The following is a 20,935-nucleotide window of genomic DNA, read 5'->3' on the forward strand; positions in this document are numbered from 1 at the left end:
AGAGATTTGAGGAACACAGGAGGGGCTGGAGGAAAGAGGGAAGGGAAGGAAAGTGATTTAATTTTTAACTAAAATTTTAGAAAAAAAACCTTAGCTCTTAGCCAGGTATGGTGATATCACCTATAATTTAGCAACTGAGACACTGATGCAGAGGGCCATGAGTCTGAGGCCATCTTAGCTACACAGCAAAACTCCATCTAAAAGAAAGGGGGCTTAGTTCAAGTAGACTGTGGATGTGGTTCAGTGGCAGAGTGCTTGCTTAGCTTAGTAAGAGGTCCTGAGAGTGATGCGCAGCTACACCAGAAAAACAAAACAAAACAAAACAAGAAAAGAAAAAACACCTGTCATTTTTCCCCCGAGAATGTGGAAGTTTTGTTTTCTTAATTTTTTTTTTTTTGTTTTTGTTTTTCAAGTCAGGGTTTCTCTATGGTTTTGGAGCCTGTCCTGGAACTAGCTCTTGTAGACCAGGCTGGTCTCGAACTCACAGAGATCCGCCTGCCTCTGCCTCCCAAGTGCTGGGATTAAAGGCGTGCGCCACCACCGCCCGGCCTGTTTTCTTAATTTTTATGTGTATGGATTTTTTTTTTTTTTTGCCTGCATGTACATCTGTACATCATGTGTGTCTATACCCTCAGGAGGCCAGAAGATGGTGTGGATGTGTGGAATTAAAGTTCAGAAGAGCTGTAGTTTGAATGAGTACGGCCCCCACGGCTCATATGTATTAGGGGAACTATTTGGAAAGGATTAGGCACTGTGGCCCTGGTGGAGAAAGTGTACCACTGGAAGGTTTCCAAAGCCCATGCTAGGCCCAGCGGTGTGCTCTCTTGCACTCCCTCTCTCTCCCTCTCTCTCTGCCTCAGCACCATGCTTGCCTCCTTTCTGTCATGATAACCATGGACTAACGCTCTCAAACTGCAAGCAAGTCCCCAATTAAATGTTTTCTTTGATAAGAGCTGCCTTGGTCATGGCCTCTTCAAAGGAACCAAACACTAACTAAAACAGTTGTGAACTTCCCTGTGGATGCTAGAAATTGAATATAGGTCCTCTGGAAGAACACTGTTGCTCTTAACTGCTGAGCCATCTCTCCAGTCACTGTTTTTCTTTGTGAGGGTATGTACTTGTTAGTGTGGGTATGTGTGCGTGTGGGAGCCAGAGATTGTCTTTAGGTATCTTTCCACCTTTTATTTTTTGAGACAGGGTCTCCCTCTGAACCTAAAGATTTGATTTACCTGGGTTTGCTGGTTGTTGTCTTAACTACCCAAGTGCTGAGGTCAAAGGTACATACCACAGCTGGGTCCCTTATGCAGGTACTAGGGAGATGAGCTCAGCTCCTCACACCTGCACAGAAGGAACACACCTATAGAGCCACCTCCGGAGCCTTGTTTGGGTTTAGTTCTCTGAAACAGGGTCTCACAGTAGACCACACTGGCCTCAAACTCTTGGCAGATCCTCAAGTCTCTGCATTCCACCTGCTAGGACAGGACTACAGATGTTAGCTACTATGCCCAGCTCAAATAATAGAGGGTGTTCTATCTTTATTTTCATTTGGGATTTGAGGTTGTGTGAGGTCCTTATACAAGTAACTGACACTGAGCTACCCCTTAGATCCTGGCTGAGATTTCTGGTAAGTTACTCTTTAACTTCTCTGACTCTACTTACATTCCTTCATCCTTTTTAGAGAAGACAAGTGAGTATGAATCACCAGGCAGTGGTGGCGCAGGCCTTTAATCTCAGCACTCAGGAGGTAGAGAGAGAGGATCTCTGTGAGTTCAAGGCCAGCCTAGTCTACGTGTGAGTTCCAAGACAGGTTTCAAAGCTACACAGAGAAACTCTGTCTCAAAAAAACAAAACAAACAAGCCAAAAAAATATGAGTATAAATCAGACTTGGTCTTGTACAGCACAGCTTTTAAAACTTCTGTGAGATCATGTAACAATGTGTGGGGAATGCAAGGAGTGGGGGATAGGGGCTAAAGGGGGACAGACAATGGGACAATAAAACCTCCATATGAGATCATGTAACTGAATGTATAGGGAATGGGGAGGTGACAATAAGCTGGGTGTGGTGGCACATGCCTTTAATTACAAAATTCAGGAGGCAGAAGCAGGTGAAGCTCTGAGTTTGAGGCCAGCCTGGTTTACATAATGAGTTCCAAGACAACCAGAGCACATAATAGACTTGCTCTCAAATACATACAGACACACACAAGCCTTCAGAAAAAAAAAAACAAAAAACAAAACATAAAAGTAGCAATGCTAAAAGGTTTCTGAACATGTAACAACCAAAATTAACTCAGAATCTAACACCCAAAGAGAGCTGAGTGTAGTGGTGAGCACTTGGGAAGTAGAGGCAGAAGGACCAGGAACTCAAGGCTAGACTGGGTCAGAAGAGATGAGACCAACTCATTTTACAGGAGACCCTATCTCAAGGGCAAGAAAATCACATCTGTAAAGAACCTGAAGTACTTTTGGTGCCACACTACTGCAGCCTTACTTCTAAACACACAACACGCATGCTCTGCCTTACATATGCCATCAGACCACGCTGCATCAGACCAATACTGTCTGAAACAACATAGCTCAAACTCGGGACTACTCTATGTAATGAAATGCAGTGTTTTTACTGTACACATACAGGTTTGTGTCCCAAAAAACTTAAAGAGTTTGGGCTGGTGATGTGGCTTAGCTGATAGGATTGCCTAGCATACATGTACCACATGTACGACCCTTAGAATCATTTATATAAACCAGGCACGCAGGAAGTAGAGACAGGAGGATCAGGAATACAAGGTTATCCATGGCCATATACTGAGTTCAAGTCTGCTTGAACTATTCTTCTGACCATCTGGATGCCCAAGTCCCATTCTAAAGAGCACACTTCCCAGGTCTGGTTCTTCATAACAATTCTCTCAGGAGAAAACTTCCAAGTCAGGACCGACAACCACAGCTTGGTAACAAGTGTTGAGAGAGCACCCCAGCTCCCCTTCCATCAATTACAATACCCTGCATTCTCTCACCAGGTACCCAGAACCCTGGCCAGCTGCTTACCAATGGTGTCTGCTTTGCTAAAATGGCAACTTAGCACATTGGTGGGGTCACTGTTCTCACAGAGCTTCAGTTCCAGCAAATACACCTCCACTTTGCAGTGCTTGACAAACAGGCCATGCTCCACAACCTGTGAACAAGAGGCAGGGGTGACTGAGCCATGGCTGGACACCTGGGCATTCTTGGAAACGATATGCCTCAGCAGCAGCAGCAAAAAACTAAAACCTCTCAAAAAAGTTTCCTTCAGAAATTCTTTGTTTCTGATTCAAATGTAGCCTTGGCTGGCTTGGAACTCACTATGGAGACCAGGCTGGCCTAAAACTCACAAAAATCTGCCTGCCTCTGCCTTCTAAGAGCTAGAATTAAAGGCATTCATCATCACGTCTGGTCTAAGGAGTACAAATTTTTACTCATTTTTAGAAAGCACAGAATTAATTCATCAGCATATATCCCTGGAGTTACAAGCCCCCCACACCCTATAATGAGAACCAAGTACACCTTCACGGAACCAGAGATCTGCCAGGGTACAACACCACGTCTTATATGCAGGTCTCCGAGATCAATTTTGGCCCTTGTAGAGTTTGTCAAAGTAAAGAGCTATAAAATATAGGTAAAACCTTGGGGAGAGGGGGAGCAGAGTGATGGCAATGGCAGTGTCGCACACCTTTAATCCCAGAACTAGAGAGGCAGAGGCAGGAGGATCTTTTGAGTTCCCAGGCCAGCCTGGTCTACAAACCGGGTTCTGGACAGCCAGAGTTGCTACACAGAGAAACTCTGTTGAAACAACAACAACAAAAAAAAAAAATCAAAAAACAAAAAACAAGAAACAAACAAAAACAGAAAAAAGAAAGAAAAAAAAGAAAAGCAAATACCTGAGAGACAAGGTAGTGGTCTCATGAGTTCTGTCCACCAAAGGCACTAAACCATGCTCTGTCTCAGAATGTACCTTCCTTGTTCTGGGACAAACTTTCTGACTACTCAGCAGTACAGTCAGCCTCATGGGCAGAGGGGAAATGGTATTAGAAGAGTTATTAGAGGTCAGGTGGTAGTAGCACGTCTTTAAATCCCAGCACTTGGGAGGCAGAGGCAGGAGGATCTCTGTGAGTTCGAGGCCAGTCTGGTCTAAGAGAGACAGTCAAGGCCACACAGAAACCCTGTCTTTAAAAAAAAGAAAAAGAAAAAGAAAAAAGAGGCTAGTTCCAGGACAGCCAGAATTATTACAAAAGGACCCTGTCTCAACCTCTCCCCAGTTCTCAGGACAATCAAGGCTACACAGAGAATCCCTGTCTCAAAAAAAAAAAAGGTAGCCCAACAAAAACAAAAAACACCAAAGTTATCTGGTGAGCATGGTGGCTCACACTCGTAATCTTGGTACCCAGGAGGTTCAAAGAAAAGGTTCAGTTGTCACTGTTCGAGGCCTACCTGAGCCACAAGTGAGTTGGGTAACTCAAGGAAAAACAGAAGGTTGAAGATATAGCTTAGTGTTAGAACACTTGTTTAGCATATATAACGCCCCTAGGGACCATTTCCAGTACTGGAAAAAAGAAAGAGCAGCAATATATTAGTTTATATTCATTTGGCCCAACTGAAGAGTCCCATAAAGTGGTCTAAGCACTAACGGACGTCCTAAACTACCAGGCAGCTCTGATATTTGGAGGCCACTTAGCAACATCCTGAGTTACTCACAAGCCATTTTATTTCCTAGATAGAACGAGAAGCAACCCAGAGAGTCTCTCAGGTCAGAAGCAGGAAATGATCAAGATAAGGCTAGCCTGGGCAACACAGAAATCCTGTCTCAGGAAACAAAATGTCTCAAGATGTAGTGGTAATGTCTTTAATCCTAGCACTTGGGAGGAAGAGGCAGGAGAATCTGAGTTTGGGGAATATGGTATACAGAGCAAGTTCCAGGACAGCAAGGGCTATGCAGAAAAACCTGTCTCAAAATCCAAAACAAACAAGGTATAGATACTTGCTTTCAATCACTACATTCATCTTCCCAGGAAATCAACAGAAGTCAGTGTACCAGGGAGAACTCAGACACACACCTAGCAGGTTATAAGAACTCAGGTACTCACTTTTCTGACAATGGGCTGCTGGCCTTCCACACAGCCATACCAATTTAGCAATTTATTCCAGGCTTCAGTTGGGACCAACACATAGTCCAGCTCATCAATTAAGTGTTCCTTCAAGGTCTGACTTTCAGGATCTGAAAAGAAATTAGCACATACCTCATTTTTCTTCTCCCCAGAATATTTTCCAAACAAGATTCTTAGGTATTTCATGAAAAAGATTCAACAAGAACAAGTACAACATTCCAAAATTTTGTCACTGGCCATAACCCAGAACAGACCTGACCACTCTTTATCCGTCTTTGGTCATGTTTTATGAGGCACTTCTATTTCTTCTATAATTAGAAAGGAAAGTAAGCTAGAATCTGTGGCTCATCCTTGTAGTTCTAGCTACTCAAGCTGAGAATGGTTAGAGCCCTAAAATTCAAGGCCAGCTAGGGCAGCATAGCCAGATTCCATCTCAAAAAGAATAGGAAGGGTAGAAGGCAAATGATCTCTTTGTTCATTTTTTTTTCTTTTTTTGGTTTTTCGAGACAGGGTTTCTCTGTGGTTTTGGAGCCTGTCCTGGAACTAGCTCTTGTAGACCAGGCTGGTCTCAAACTCACCGAGATCCGCCTGCCTCTGCCTCCCGAGTGCTGGGATTAAAGGTGTGCGCCACATTTTTTTTTCTTTTTAAGTGAAATTTATTGAAGGTGGACATGGTGACGCACCCCTTTAATCCCAGCACACTGGAGGCAGAGATAGGTAGATTTTTTGAGTTTGAGGGCCGCCTGGACCACACAGGAGTTCCAGGACAGCCAAGGCTACATATGAGATTCTGTCTCAAGGGGGGAAAGTAATCTAAAATAAAATTTATTGAGATATAATTTATATAATATACAATTTTTATTTATGAAAAATTGCACTTTTCATACAATATATTCTGGGCATATTCTTTGTTTGTTTAAAAATCCTAACAACCAGCCGGACGTTGGTGGCGCACGCCTTTAATCCCAGCACTCGGGAGGCAGAGACAGGCGGATCTCTGTGAGTTCGAGACCAGCCTGGTCTACAAGAGCTAGTTCCAGGACAGGCTCCAAAACCACAGAGAAACCCTGTCTCGAAAAACCAAAAAAAAAAAAAAAAAAGATTACAGACAGGAGAAAGCATCACAGGGTCAGAGAAAACAGGCTGGGCACAGCTCAAAGTGCTTGCTGCTAAACCCAAGGACTTCAGCTCAATAAGAAAAAAATGGTTTTGGTTTTGCTTTTTCTAGACAGGATTTCTTTCTGTAGTACTGGCTGTCTGGAACTTGATCAGTATACCAGGCTGCACCTGAACTCAGAGATTCACCTGCCTCAGTCTCCCAAGTGCTGGGATTAAGGCATGTGCCATCACTGCCTGTCTAATAAGAAAACTTTGAATTTACATTTTCTATATATATGCTTCTAGATTCCACAATAAACATAACATGGCTGATTATAAGCCTGACTAGTATTTTTTTAAAAAAGAAAATAATAAAACATTTCAGGGTTTAAACAAGAGTTTAGAAACAGTAAAAGGAATCATTAGTAAAGATGAAGATAAACGCCAACGCAGGCATAGGCCGGGGCAATAGTTCATTAGCAGAACAGTTTCCTCACAAGCAAGGCTCTACGTTCAAGCATAAAGTACCTCCCCCACCCCCAAAAGAGAAAACCAAAAACCAGGCATCACAGCACTCAGCACGCTGAGGCTATCCTGGGCTACTCTGTCTCAAAAACAAAACAAAAAAATTAGAAGAAAAAAACAATAAAATAGTTAATTATGAGTACTTACAATAACAATCCTATTGACAGTGCTCGAATTCAGACATCATCTACACACAAAACATTTACTATAATAATAAATACATGAAGCATTGAGGGGTATGTTCTTACCCAGCAATCATGTCCAGAGCCCTCAGTTCAATTCCCAGCAGAGCAGAAAAAAAAAGGAGGGGAGGTGGGAGGGGACACAGACAGGATGACTTAAGTTTCTATTACTGAGTCATTAAATATTCTTGTTTTGGGGGTTTCTGCTATTGTTGATTTTCAGAAATTGGGGATGAACAAAGGATTCAAGCAGGCTGACAAACAATCTGCTGCTGTTCTACATCCCTATCCCTCAGTTAACACTTTGCTTTCTGTAGTGGGAGGTTGCTTACATTTTGTTTATTGCCAGGCAGTGGTGGCACACAACTTTAATCCCAGCACTCAGGAGGCAGAGGCAGGTGGATCTCTGTGAATTTGAGGCCAGCCTGGTCTACAGAGCTATTTCTAGGACAGGCTCCAAAGCTACAGAGAAACCCTGTCTCAAAAAACAAAAATTAGGGCTGGAGAAATGGCTCAGTGGTTAAGAGCACTGGCTGCTCTTCCAGAGGTCCTGAGTTCAATTCCCAGAAACCACATGGTGGCTCACAACCATCTGTAATGAGATCTGGCGCCCTCTTCATGCAGGCAGAATGTTGTATACATAATAAATAAATAAAATCTTTAAAAAAAAAATTAAAAAATATATATTTATTATTACTGTGGGGGGATGTGAGGGTCACTCATTCCAAAATGCATAGTCAGAGGACAATTCTGTGGCGTCAGCTCTTTCCTTCCACCTTTAGGTGGGTCCCTGGGATTGAACTCAGGTTGTGAGATCTACAGATCAAGTGTTTTTACCTACTGGGTAAAAACATTACCTACTGGGTAAAAACATTACCTCTAAAAACAGTACCTCATTAGTATACTGTTTTGAAATAAGGTCTCCCAGTGCAGCCCAGGCTAGCCTGAAATAAACAATATACAGCTCATAAAGTCTGAACTTACAACAATTCTCCAGCCTTAACCTCCCAAGGCCTGGGATAAAAGGTGAACATACCACGCCCAGCAGGATTCTTAGTTTTTTTCTGGTCTGTGAATCCAAGACTTACACACTCTAGGCAAGCAAGCACTTTGCCTCCGAGCAACATCTACATCCTGGTTATTTGATTACTTTCTTGTAGTGCCATGGCTCAAACCCAGAGTTACATGTATGTCCCTCCAAGCACTCTGCCACTAGGCCATGCCCAACACACAAAGGGGCAACTCGGCTGTAAGCTGAGGCAGCTCAATTTTTTCTTCAGGGGAAAAAAAACAAAGCCAGGTAGCACACACATTTGACCTCAGCATTTAGGAGGCAGAGGCAGGTGCCCTCTTTGAGTTCAAGGCCAGGCTGGTTTACAGATGGAGCTTCAGGGCAGGGCAGCCAGGAATACACACAGTGAAACCCTTTCTACAAAAAATAAAACCAAAAACCAAGGCAAACAAAAAGTCCAAACAAATAAAAGTCAATCAAAAAAAAAAAAAGAAAGAAAGAAAGAAAGGAAAGGAAAGGAAAAAAAAAGGCCTGGTGGTGTACCCCTTTAATCCCAGCACTCAGAAGCAGAGGAAGGCAGATCTCGGTGAGTTCAAGGCCTTCAAGGCCAGGCTGGTCTACTGTTACACACACACAAAAAAAAAAAAAACCTGTCTCAAAAAATAAATAAATAAAGATAAAGGCAAAACATTACCAAGTGGTCAGGAAAAATGTCTTCAGCTTTGTTTGTTTAAAAATCCTAACAACCAGCCGGACGTTGGTGGCGCACGCCTTTAATCCCAGCACTCGGGAGGCAGAGACAGGCGGATCTCTGTGAGTTCGAGACCAGCCTGGTCTACAAGAGCTAGTTCCAGGACAGGCTCCAAAACCACAGAGAAACCCTGTCTCGAAAAACCAAAAAAAAAAAAAAAATCCTAACAACCTGAGAAACAACTGCATAAAGCTGACTTCTGACTTTAACATACACTATGTCTCACCTACACACATACCAAACATGTGTGCACACATAAAGCTGACTTCTGACTTTAACATGCATTGTGTCTCACCTACACACACATACCAAACATGTGTGCACACATACAATAAAGTAAAAGGGGGAAAAAAGCTTAGTAAAGGCTCATGTTTGAATCTTTGGTCCCCAGATGGTAGATGATAGAACTGTTTGGGAAGGATTAGGAGGTGTGGCCTTGCTGGAGAGATATGTCACTGAGGAATGGGCTTTGTCAAAAGTCCACACCTGGCCTAATCTCTCCCTAGACCAGCTGATCAGGATATAAAGCTCTCAGCTACTTCTCCAGCACCAAGCCTACCTGCCTGCTGCCACACTCCCCACCATGATGATCATGAGCTAATCCTTTGGAACTGTAAACAAGCCCCCAATTAAACAACTCCTTTTATAAGCTGCCTTGGTCATAGTGTTTCTTCACAGCAACAAAATAGTAAGACACAAAACATGCTCTCATTGTTAGAAGTCGTTATTTAGGAAATGTGCTTCTACCTCATAATCTACAAAGACTTCTACTTCAGATGAAAGCGAGCATTTCTGTCTCTTCACATTATGAGAGTTGTATGTTTATGGTGTCCACGGTATGGATACACACAACCTCAGGCTATGTCCCGTGTGAACACATAGCTAGAAAAGTTAGGATACTGCACCTGAGAAGAGTCCAGAGTTGTCAATGGGTCCAGGAAACAGATTGTGTTCACCCACATTGTACATGTCCCAGCTATCAAAGCCCACATACTTCTTCCACTGCTTGAACCACCGGCTGTCAATAAGATACCTAGAGAAAAACAATAGTTTCATATAAATATACACCAAAAAAAAAAAAAGCCAACGTTTTAAGTTTCTGCAGCCTGTAGCTCTCTTTTAATTTTGTTCTCTAGACGTCTAGTCTTACATTTTATGGTCTTTTCACCAAGGTAATGAGCATTTTCCACTAAAATCCCACTTTTTTGGGGGGAAGGGTTGAGATAGGGTTTCTCTGTATAGTCCTGACTGGCCTAGAACTTCCTCTGAAGACCAAGCTAGCATCAAAATCAGAGATCCACCTGTCTCTGCCTCCTGAGTACTAGATTAAAGGCGTGCACCACCACCTGGCTAAAAGACACACTCAACATCAGGAACAGAGAGGTCACCCCACATGGCAGAGTGGGCCTAGCCTGGAACAGATATTCACAAAAGGAGTAAATCCAAAGGAAACTAGCTAGCTGTGGTGGCCCCCAGCTGTAAATCCAAAGGAAACTAGCTAGCTGTGGTGGCCCCCAGCTGTAAATCCAAAGGAAACTAGCTAGCTGTGGTGGCCCCCAGCTGTGATTCCAGCATTTGGAAGGTCTGTCTCCACTGCATAATAAGTTTGAGGTCAACTTGAATGACAAGAGACCATATCTGTAAAAAAAAACAAAAGAGCCAGACATGAGGTGCACACGCTCTCTGCTCAATATAAACACCACAGAACTACACCTGAAAGGTACACCCTACACACACACAATTTATCTCCTCTTCAATCCTCAGATTGCTCACACCCAATCAATGAAAAACCTACCCTAGTTTTTGACTCCTACATGGTAGCACCACACCCAGGTATTTCTCCACTGTTGGTGAGTACTATCCCTTCTAGTAAACCATTTATTAAGAGGCTTCATATCTGAACCTGCTCTTCTAAACTCTGGACTTTTTTTTCTTTGGAGGGTTCATGCTCACTGTGTAAGAGACTGGCCCTGAACTGCAGCAATCCTTCAGCCTCTGTCCCTGCAAAATAGGGAAGCATATGCCACCATGCCTGGCAAAATCTTGGAACTTTCGATCTTCTATTTTGCTCCAGGATTCAAGAATTCAAGTTCCGCTCCTCTCCCACTCCTAGCTCTAATTACTGCCACAATTGTTCCTGACATCTGACAATCTGGGTTCTTAAACGTTTATTCAGCTTCTGGCCTTGAATCTGTTCCGCAGTTAACAATTTACAAAGTATCTACTTCTGATCTTCTCTCAACCCACTGAGCGCCATAAGCCACAAATTGCTACCCAGGTTTTAATTGTTAAGGAACCGCGGTCTGTAAGGTGTGGACATCTTTCCCAAAGGTCGCAATCAAGTTCCCAAGTGCCCAAGTCTTCGGTGCTTAAGTAGCTCTCCCACCTTCCCGCTCCAGTCGACCTGAGCACTCCCCTTTTCCCACATTCTACACCCCTGTCCCCGCCGGCCTAGCATCCTTGGGAATACGAATGGGCCAGGACAGCCCCGAGTCCTGTCAGTGCTGTGCCCCAGCTGATCTCGGGTTTCTTTCATCTGCGGCGGCTGTCAAAGCCACTCTTTCTGAGACTCCAGGCACCGCCCCCGGCCAGCCTCTACCTACAGCTGAGGAGAGGGGCCCGGCCTAGGGGCCAGCCACCCAGCCTGAGGTTCTGCGCGGTGGAAGGGCATAGCGAACGCTCACCACTGCGCCCCACGTTGGAGCGTGGTCCCCATCAAGGCTCCGAGCTCCATCTTCTGGGTCTCCACATCCGGTCGCTCACGGCTGCCTCGGCCTTCCGCCATCTCGTCCGCCGCCCCGGCCCAGCCGGCCCGGACATCCGCCTAGCGCACGGCGTGCTATGGGCCGCGCCCACGCACGCACGTAAGCACGCACGTGCGCGCGCCCGGTGCCGCCGTCAGCTTCCGCCTCCTCTCTCCGCCCCCACGAGCTGTACCCAGCAGATGGAGCGGACGGAAGAGGGCTGGACGCCCAGAGGCGGTGGCCACGTTCCCCCGCGTCTGCGCGGCTTCTTCGGGAAGAACGCCCGCAGCCCTGCGCCGTCGAGAGGTCTGACTACAGGCCGACCCTCGACCCTTCAGGCACTCGCTCCATCCAGGCCTGCGGGCCTACCCTGCTGCTCAATCCGGGTGCAAGAAGCCTGCCCCTAGATTTTTGTTTTGTTTTGTTTCCACTCGGTGCCGTTGCGCTTTCTGCAAGACCGCCTAAATGCGAGATCGAGTTGATTGCCTCGGCAGCCCCTGTAGCCAGGTGCACAGGCACATTGGGGTCAGGACTGTCCGGTGTGGTCCAGCCATTAACAATAGTCTCAAACAGGGGCGGACATTGGGATCTGGACTGTCCGGTGTGGTCCAGCCATTAACAATTGTCTCAAATAAGGACCAGCGAGACAGCTCCGTGGGTCGTCGTGCAAGCATGACGACTAGATTTGATTCCTTGAACCGTGTAAAGGTGAAGAAGAGAACTGGCTCCTTAAAATTACCCTTTGTTCCCGACACAGGCACTGTGGCATGAGTTCACCGTACAGCGAACAACAGTGAAACTTGTTTGTTTAAGAAATGGTCTCATGTAACCCTGGCCGCCCTGGAACTGGCCTCGAACTCAGATGATCGCCATCTGAGTTCTGCCCCCAGAAATTAAAGGTGTAAACCACCACACCTGGCAAAAAAAAAAAAAAAAAAAAAAAAAAGGAAATAGTCAGATCCTGTCTCAAAAAACAAAGTTGTCTTAAGCAACCTAGTGACCTGAATGCCGTCAGCCCCCAAGTCAAAGGGAATAGCAGCCACAAAGGATCCATAGCGACTGAGGAAAGAATGAAGTCCAGGCATTTTAATTTTTTTTTTTCCTGGAACAAAGATTGCGTGTCCTGAAAACCATTCTCCAATGGCTCCCGCACAGCTTTAAAAGCCCAGCTCTTCTGGAGGAAACAGCCTCCAACAAGGAAGAGGTCAGGCAAGCTGGTGAGTCTCCATTTCTCAGGCAAATCCTGTTGTTGAACAATAAGGGAAGTAAGACAGTTCTTGGGGTTGGGAGTGGGGCGGGGCTCAGTAGTAGAATCATAGACTAGCAGGAGCAGGCCCTTGGTTCCTAGCAGCCCTCAAAAAACAAACAGAACCACTCAATTCCCTCCCTCCCCCCCCTCCCTCTCTCCCTCTCTCTCCCCGTTCCTTCCTTTCTTCCTTTCTCTTCCTTTCTTTCTTTTCTTTTCTTTTGTTTTTTTCCAGACAGGGTTTCTCTGTAGCTTTGGAGTCTGTCCTGGAACTAGCTCTTGTAGACCAGGCTGGACTCGAACTTACAGAGGTCTGCCTGTCTCTCTTGCCTCCTGAGTGCTGGGATTAAAGGCGTGCGCCACCATCGCCAAGCTTCCCTTACCTTCGTACAATCTATTATAATACAGATTTAAAAAAAAAGAAGATATATTTATTTTTATGTGTATGTGTGTGCCCCTGCATGAATTTATATGTTCCACCTACACGTAGGTCACCTCCAAGGCCAGAAGGCACACTGCATCCCCTAGATTCTAGGGCCTAGAACTGGAGTTATAGGCAGCTATAAGCTGCCTGATAGGATGCTAGGAACTATCCTTGGGTTCTCTGCAAGAACTGTATACTCTAAACCACGAAGCCATCTCTTCAGCCCCTCTGATTCTTAGTAAGTTCATTAACTTCGCTTCACTCTGGCTTGTCTTGAAATTCTTCCCTATGGTATGGTTAAGGATCTAGCCTATGTCAGTGGGGAGTTTCCCAGAGAGAAAGGGAGCTCCTCAGGCCTCCTGTTTTGGGGCTGTCTTTCCTATACTGTTGATAACTCCTTGTGTCAGAACAAGGGGTGGAAGGATAACTCAGGATAAAGAATATTTTGCCCTCCCAGAAGACCCAGACTCCCAAGTCAGGCATCTCCTAACTGCCTGTAACTACAGCACCAAAGGATCTGATGTCCCCTCCTGGGCCCCGTGGGAACCTACACAAAAGTGGCACACGTGTGCACATGGACACACAGACACACACTTGAATAAAAAATAAATCTTTTTTTCTTTGTTTTTAGAGACAGGGTTTTGATGTGGGATGGCCTTCTGTATATGTGATGCTTTTATTGGTTAATGAATAAAGCTATTTTTGGCCAGTGACTTAGCAGAGCAAAGCCAGGCAGGAAATCTGAACAGAGGTATAGAGAGAAAGTAGGCGGAGTCAGGGAGACACCATGTAGCTGCTGAAGGAGAAGGACACTCTGGATCCTTAGGAATGTCACCAGTAGGCCACAGCCTTGTGATGATACACAGATTGATAAAAATGGGTTAATTTAAGATGTAAGAGCTAGCTAAGAATACACTACAGTCATTGGCCAAACACTATTGTAATTAATACAATTTCTGTGTGATTATTCAAGTGTGAGCGGCTAGGAAACGAATGAGCAGTCTCTCTGCCTATAGGGTTTCTCTGTGTAACAGTTCTGGCTGTCCTGGAACTAATTTTTTATAATAGACTGGCCTCAAACTCACTGAGATCTGCCTGCCTCTGCCTCTTAAATCCTGGGATTAAAGACATGAGTCACCACTGCCCGGCTTAAAAATAAATCTTAAAAAAAAATTAAAAGTAGTGAAACAAAAAAGGGTCTTTCATAAATCACTCCCGTGGGCGACAGCGTGTGATAAGAATCACTAAAGGGTGGAAACCAAAGACTGTAGGAGTGCCAGACAATGTGAAAAAGAAGCCTTGGACTTAAGTGGAATTTGATTATGGTCCTGAAGAAACTGTTAGAAGGAAGCATGAGGAAACCTTTCTGAAATGTGCAGTTCACGATCAAAGATTAAGGATTAGGCCAAGGAGACAGCACTGACTATTAAAAGACCTTAAGGAGACTGAAAGCCAGAAAGGAAGCTGGCGGGGCCCAGAGGTTTGCCCTAATGGCACCGCAGGCATTGGCAGGTTTGGAGCAAAGTAAAATGCCTGAGGGTGTTTCACAGCACAGAAAGCATCCAGGACTTAGATCCTGTGATAACCCTTCACTATGGCTTTAGGGGCTGGTAGAAGTGGAACTGTCCAGTGAAGATGAGAATAACTTTTTTTTTTTTTTTTTTGCCTTTCCGAGACAAGGTTTCTCTGTGGCTTTGGAGCCTGTCCTGGAACTAGCTCTTGTAGACCAGGCTGGCCTCGAACTCATAGAACTGTTTTTATATTGAGTTTTAGCTGATTAACATCTGTCCTAGACCAGTAAAAGAGTTGTTGGGAAATGTGTACATCTTCTGATTTCCATGGACCCAGGCATGCTCATACATTCGGGCAAAACACTTCTACACATAAATAAAACACATCTCACTCTTACACATAAAAATAAATTCTTTTTAAGTATAAAATTAAAGTGCTTTGGGGCTGGAGAGATGGCTCAGAGGTTAAGAACACTGACTGCTCTTCCAGAGGTCTTGAGTTCAATTCCCAGCAACCACATGGTGGCTCACAGCCATCTATAATGAGATTTGGTGCCCTCTTCTGGCAAGCATACATGGAAAGAATGTTGTATACATAATAAATAAATAATTTAAAAAAAAATTAAAGTGCTTTGAGAATGTTAGAACTGGGACTGTGATACCCTATACTCAGGAAGCTAACAGGAAAGAACCAAAAATTCAAGGTGAAATTGAATTACAGAGTAAATTCAAGACTGGCCTGGGCAATTTATTAAGATCCTGTTGTTTGATTGGGGGCTTCATCCACCCCTCACCCTCCGCATCCACTTTAAAATGTTGGGTGGAAAGTTCCATGTCAAAGCCCCCTCTCTTGGGAGTTGCCTCAGTTCAAACTCCACCTCCGAGAAAGCCAGCCAATCAGTGACCCCTCCCCAGTTAGGGTCAAGATCACTCCCACAGGCTATTTAAACTGCCCCCAGAGAATGAACACGCAAACACGTGCAGACAACTAGCACGTGGTCTCCCGGTTTTCTACGGCCTGTTTCCAGAGGGCCACCCAGGAGTGCTTCCATCCGCTAAACCTGGGCTCTCTCTTTTTTTTTTTTTTTTATTTTCGAAGCAAGTTTTCTGTGTAGTTTTTGGAGCCTGTCCTGGAACTAGCTGTTGTAGACCTCGAAATCAAAGAGATCCACCTGCCTCTGCCTCCGGAGTGCTGGGATTAAAGGCCTGCACCACCACTGCCCTGGCAAACCTGGGCTTTTTCCTAATTCGGTCTGATCTGGTTTGATTTGGATTATTGTGTCGGCAGAAAAAGTAGCTGAAGATTGGGTTCACTGGGGCAGTGCCAAGCATGCTGAAAGCTCTGGGTTCACTGGGGCAGTGCCAAGCATGCTGAAAGCCCTGGGTTTGGTCCCCACTACCATACATATGCACAAGGAAAATGAATCTGAACATGATAATGGCATGACCATAATCCCAGTTATTTGTGTGCAGGCCAGAAGAGGGCACCAGACCCCATTACAGATGGTTGTGAGCCACCATATGGTTGCTGGGAATTGAACTCAGGACCTTTGGAAGAGCAGGCAATGCTCTTAACCTCTGAGCCATCTCTCCAGCCCCCTCCCAGTTATTTGTGAAGCTAGGCAAGAGTTCAAATCCATCCTGAGCTATATAGAAGGTTCCAGGCTAGCCTATGCTATAGAAATGATACCCTGTCTCAAAGAACAAACACAGAAAGAGTGGAAAGGAAGGCCTGGGACACATCCCAGTGTATACAAGCTCAGTGACAGAACGCTTGCCCAGTACGCACCAAGTCCTGGGCTCCATCTCAAGGACGGCAGAACCAAAGACTCTAACAATGTTATGATTGCAAAACATGACCATTAGTCTCGTTATTTATGGGAAAAGAAAACCATTGCCGACATAGGTCAGAACCTACACTAGAGGGTGGCAGCTTCCCTCTTTCCTTTTCAATGTTTTCTCCTGTACCACTTCTGGTAGTTTTAAGGAAGTAGGGCAAGTCCTCAGAACCAACAGGAAGGGAGAAACTTTATTTTTTAAAAATGACAGATTTGTTGTTTGGGGAACTACACTGGGGAAGAAGGAAATCATTTAAGCAAAGTCTATAATTGTGCCAGAAGTATCTGGCCTCATTCATCAGATTTGTCATTTTAATGGTTGAAAAGAGCACTTTGCTAAAATGGAAGTTTTTGAACCTGGTTAAGTAACCACAGGGCCCATTGGCTTCTCAGAAGGTCTATGACCTAATGCTGCTGCAAGTTCCCAGAGCAATCAGTGCCCTGCAGTCATGTTGGCCAGAGGCCAGGGTCCTCCAAGAGCTCAGTGCAATGCTTGTTTGAACTGCTGAATCAGGAGGTTTGGTGGTCACAGGGCAAGGCTAAGGGCATTTACGGAGTGGAATGTTTTTGTGTGTTTGGTGTGCTTGTGTGTGTGTGTTGAGGGGAGGTGTTTAACTGGGTGGAAAGATACTGAAGTGGTAGTGGGCATTATTCTGGGTGTCTCTGAAGAAGACAGCTGGAAGCATTTGCTCTGAGAGAGACTGCGGCCTGGTGTCTGAGGAAGAGTGTTCCCACCCAGGACCAGCCATGTTAGGCGGGTAGAACTTCCCTGAACTGGAGGGACAACAGTGGGTGAGGGAGGGTGAGTCACCACCCAGCCCGAGGGAAGAGGTTGGAGACTGGAAGGTTCTAGGCTCCTATCTGAAAGGAGAATGCTTCAGCACACTTGTCTCAGAAGGGCAAGGAGAGAGTTGAGTGGAAAACCTCTCCTTCAGTCTGGACTGGTGATCACCGAGAAGAGCAGGCTTTCCAGTTAAACAGCTTTGGAGTGCTGTGGAACATGTTAAAAACATGTTTAGAACATTAGAACATGTCCTAAAAAATTCTTTTGAAAGGCTGGCGAGGTGGCTCAGCAGTTAAGAGCACTGACTGCTCTTCAGAGAACCTACATTCAATTCCCAGCTCCCACAAGGCTGCTCACCACTGTCTGTAGTCGCAATTCCAGGAGTTCCCACACCCTAACACAAACACACATATACCAAAACACCATTGCACATAAAACAAAAATTAATAAGTACAAAAAATACTTTGGAAAGTCTCCTTTAATCCCAGCACTCAGGAGGCAGGAGCAGGCAGATCTGAGTCTGAGGCCGTCCTGATCTACATGAGTCCTAGGCCAGCAGGGCTACATAATGAAACTGTTTAAAGAAAAAAAGTACGTGTACACTTTTTTGTGTGTCTACATGTGGGAATCCAAGCATAGTGGTAAATGTCCACAATCCCAGGATTTAGGAAATGGGCAGGCAGGTCCATCAGGAGTTTGAGGACAGACCTGGTCTCCAAAAGAAACAAGTAAACCGCACCATGAGGTGCAGTGGCTCTCACCAGTAATCCCAGAGTTTGCTGGAGGCTAGCAAGGCATGGTGGCAGTCAGTATCTTAGCACTCAGGAGACAGAATTTCTGAGAGTTGGTGGTCACCCTGGGCTTCATAGTCTTTTTTTTTTTCTACACAGCCTTTCTTCCTTCCTTCATTTCTCGAAACAGTCCTGTTTGTCTTGGAACTCACTTTGTAGAACAGACTTCCGCCTCTCAAGTACTGGAATTAAAGGTGTGCGCCACCACTGCCTGGCTATTTATTTTTTTACTTTTTGAGACAGGGTTTTTGTGTGTAACAGTCCTAGCTGTCCGGGAACTCACTCTTGTAGATCAGGCTGATCTTGAACTCACAGAGATCTGCCTGCCTCTGCCTCCCAATTGTTGGGATTAAAGGCATGAGGCACCACCCTGGCTTTAGCTACACAGTGTTAAAACAACAAAAAGGACTGGAAATAGGGTGAAGTGGGAAGACCATTATGTGGTATGTGTGAGGCCTTAGGTGTAGTCCCTGCCTAAACACATACACACATTTGTTTAGAACCAGGGGAGATATTTAGTTGGTTCAGGTGTATGACGGTCCTTAAAGGCACCAGTTAGACACACATGTCAGGGTGGCAATAACCTGTCTCACACTGTAGATTGCTTCATACTGCCCATAAGTCTCTGGATTCACTGCAGAATCCCCAGGAGGTTGTGATAAGAAACAGCTCCAGGTGTGTCTTGAGATAATAAAGGGGTGGGACCCAAGCAGCAACTGGTCTTTAAGATATGTCCTATTCTGTGCCTAAATGTGCAATTGCACCCCAGTGCTAGGTACTACATCTCCACACAAAACAGTTACAACAGTTACAGTGTAAATTCCCCATGTTTGTCAACCCCACCCCCTCACCAAATAGTCCAGGCAGGTCTCAAAGCTGCTCCCCTCCCCTCCACTGTTCCCTGGAGCTGAGGCGGGAATCCAGGGTCTTTCACTTGCTAGGCACTACCACTGAGCTAAATCCCCAGACCCTGGTTCTAGAGTCTTGATGTGACAGAGGGCACATGGTCATTTCTGAATCCAGCAAAACTCAGAAAGGAGAAGTGACTCTTAGGCACTAGGAGGTTACCCTAGCCTACTGCTTTCCTTGTTCTGGAGTAAGGGCTCTGCTGTAACAAGGACTGTGTCCTGTTGGAGATGCAGTCAAAAGGGACGTTTAGACTTGGAGATTAAGTTCCTTGTCCCTGACAATTAGGTTATCAAAAGGTGACATTGACACAGGACACACAGTTCTTTGACATTGAGCACTTTATTAGTGGTGAAAAAAATCACCTTTGTTAAGGCAGAAAGACAGCGGGGATGGACAAGACCAGCGCCCATCTGAGGGGATTTCCCTGGAAATCAGGTGTTTCTCCATGCAAATTTAGAGAAAACACCATCATGGAAGAACTCCCCCCAAGAGTGCAGCCAGTGATCACCAAACCCGGATGCCAGGACCGCCTTAGGAGCCGCTAGGCTGCTGGGACAGCAGGGCTTCTATGTCAGGTTCGATGTCGATGGTGCGAAAGCGGCGGCTGTACCTGCGCACTGGAACGCCGTCCGGGCCCACCAGGAACTTCTCGAAGTTCCAGGCAATGTCGTTGCGGCACACCGGAGACCAAATGATGTACTTGGGGTCGGTCATGAGCGCAGTGGGCTCGTCACTGGGCGCTGGCAAAGACTCCCGCAGGAAGGTAAAGAGCGGATGAGCCTTCTCACCATTCACCTCGCACTTCTCGAACAATGTAAAGTTGGGTTCGAACCCCCCACCAGGTCGGATATACTTGAGGGAATTCAGAATCTCTTCGTTCTTGGCATTCTCCTAGGGGAGACAAAGACATTTATGGCTTAGGATTTCAGAAAACATGGATCTTCTAACTGCGAATCAGGAGTTTCCTATGAGTCACCAGAGGTTGCCCTTCTTACACAACCCCAGACCAGGCTTGAATTCCAACTGCTACCAGCACCAGAGGGAAAGTAAGTAGCTGTACCGCCCCTGGGAGCCTGGGGCCCTCGTCCGCCCCACCCTGCCTGCACACCTGATGTCCGAACTGATTGCACGGGAAACCGAGCACCACCAGGCCACGGGGCCCGAGGCGTCTTTGCAGATCGTTCATCTCGGTGTAGTCCCGGGTCGTTGTGCCTCAGAGGGATGCGACATTCTCAATAAGCAGCACCTTGCCCCGCAGGGAGCCCAGGCTCACAGGCTCCCCGCCCGCGAGCGGGCGCGCGGAGAAGGCATACACGGTGGACTGCGCTGCCGCGGAGAGCCGAGCTGCACACATACTGCAAGAGTGGGTGAATTAAAAACGGAATCCAGACTAGCGCGGTGAGAGCCCAGCACCTCCCTTTAACTGGTTGATGCTGGGGTCACGTGGTATCTTCGTTTTTCCGGCCCCACAGCCCGCTCTAGGCTCCTGGGTACCGCCTCATCCGGCCTCTACCCTCCCCCAGCAAGGGACAGGCCAGAGGGTGCGGCCGGGTTGAAGCGCTTGGCGGAGCCTTGGGCGCGTCTGGTCTAGCCCAGACAATGTATTACTAGTTTGAAGGCAGCCGCCTAGGCTGGTGGATCCTCAAGCTCTGGCTCGGCGGTTTCTCAATTAGTCTAGGGTCCCGCCTCGGAAGCTGGCTGCTGTCGGTAACAGCTGAAGCAGTTCATACACAGCTCCCTTATATTGTGCCATTTTAGCCTCCCAGGCATAAGGTTGTACAAGGCTTTTGTTTTGTTTTTTATTTTTATTTCATCTGGATGTGTTTGTGTGAGGGTGTTGGAACATGGAGTTAGAGACAGTTGTAAGCTGCCATGTGAGTGCTGGGAATCAATCTTGAGTTCTGTCTGGGAAGAGCAGTCAGTGCTCTTAACCGCTGAGTCATATCTCCACCCCAAGGCTGTACAGCTTTAAAGACATAAA

At 45.9% G+C, this 20,935-nt stretch overlaps 2 protein-coding genes across 2 annotated transcripts in view; both read right to left on the reverse strand.

Moving 5' to 3' along the window:
* Usp4 (ubiquitin specific peptidase 4) overlaps positions 1-11,544 on the reverse strand; it is a 39,744-nt gene extending 28,200 nt beyond the window's left edge. Inside the window, exons 1-4 of the mRNA XM_041677006.1 lie at positions 11,392-11,544; positions 9,613-9,740; positions 5,119-5,249; positions 3,047-3,173 (exon numbers count right to left, since the gene is read on the reverse strand). Of these exons, the coding sequence (XP_041532940.1) occupies positions 3,047-3,173; positions 5,119-5,249; positions 9,613-9,740; positions 11,392-11,492 (487 nt within the window). The 5' untranslated portion in view covers positions 11,493-11,544. The remainder of the gene's footprint in view (positions 1-3,046; positions 3,174-5,118; positions 5,250-9,612; positions 9,741-11,391) is intronic.
* Positions 11,545-19,274: 7,730 nt separating this feature from the next.
* Gpx1 (glutathione peroxidase 1) lies at positions 19,275-20,380 on the reverse strand. Its single transcript, XM_041677219.1, has 2 exons — positions 20,063-20,380; positions 19,275-19,845 (listed from the first exon to the last, which is right to left on the reverse strand). Exons 1-2 carry the CDS (start codon positions 20,306-20,308, stop codon positions 19,486-19,488), a joined length of 606 nt encoding a protein of 201 aa, XP_041533153.1. The 5' UTR covers positions 20,309-20,380; the 3' UTR covers positions 19,275-19,485.
* Between the last annotated feature and the right edge of the window lie 555 nt (positions 20,381-20,935).

Source organism: Microtus oregoni, unplaced genomic scaffold (genome assembly GCF_018167655.1).
Source record: "Microtus oregoni isolate MIOR12 unplaced genomic scaffold, Mior012 000028F_ref0000031, whole genome shotgun sequence".
Taxonomy (NCBI): Eukaryota; Metazoa; Chordata; class Mammalia; order Rodentia; family Cricetidae; genus Microtus; species Microtus oregoni.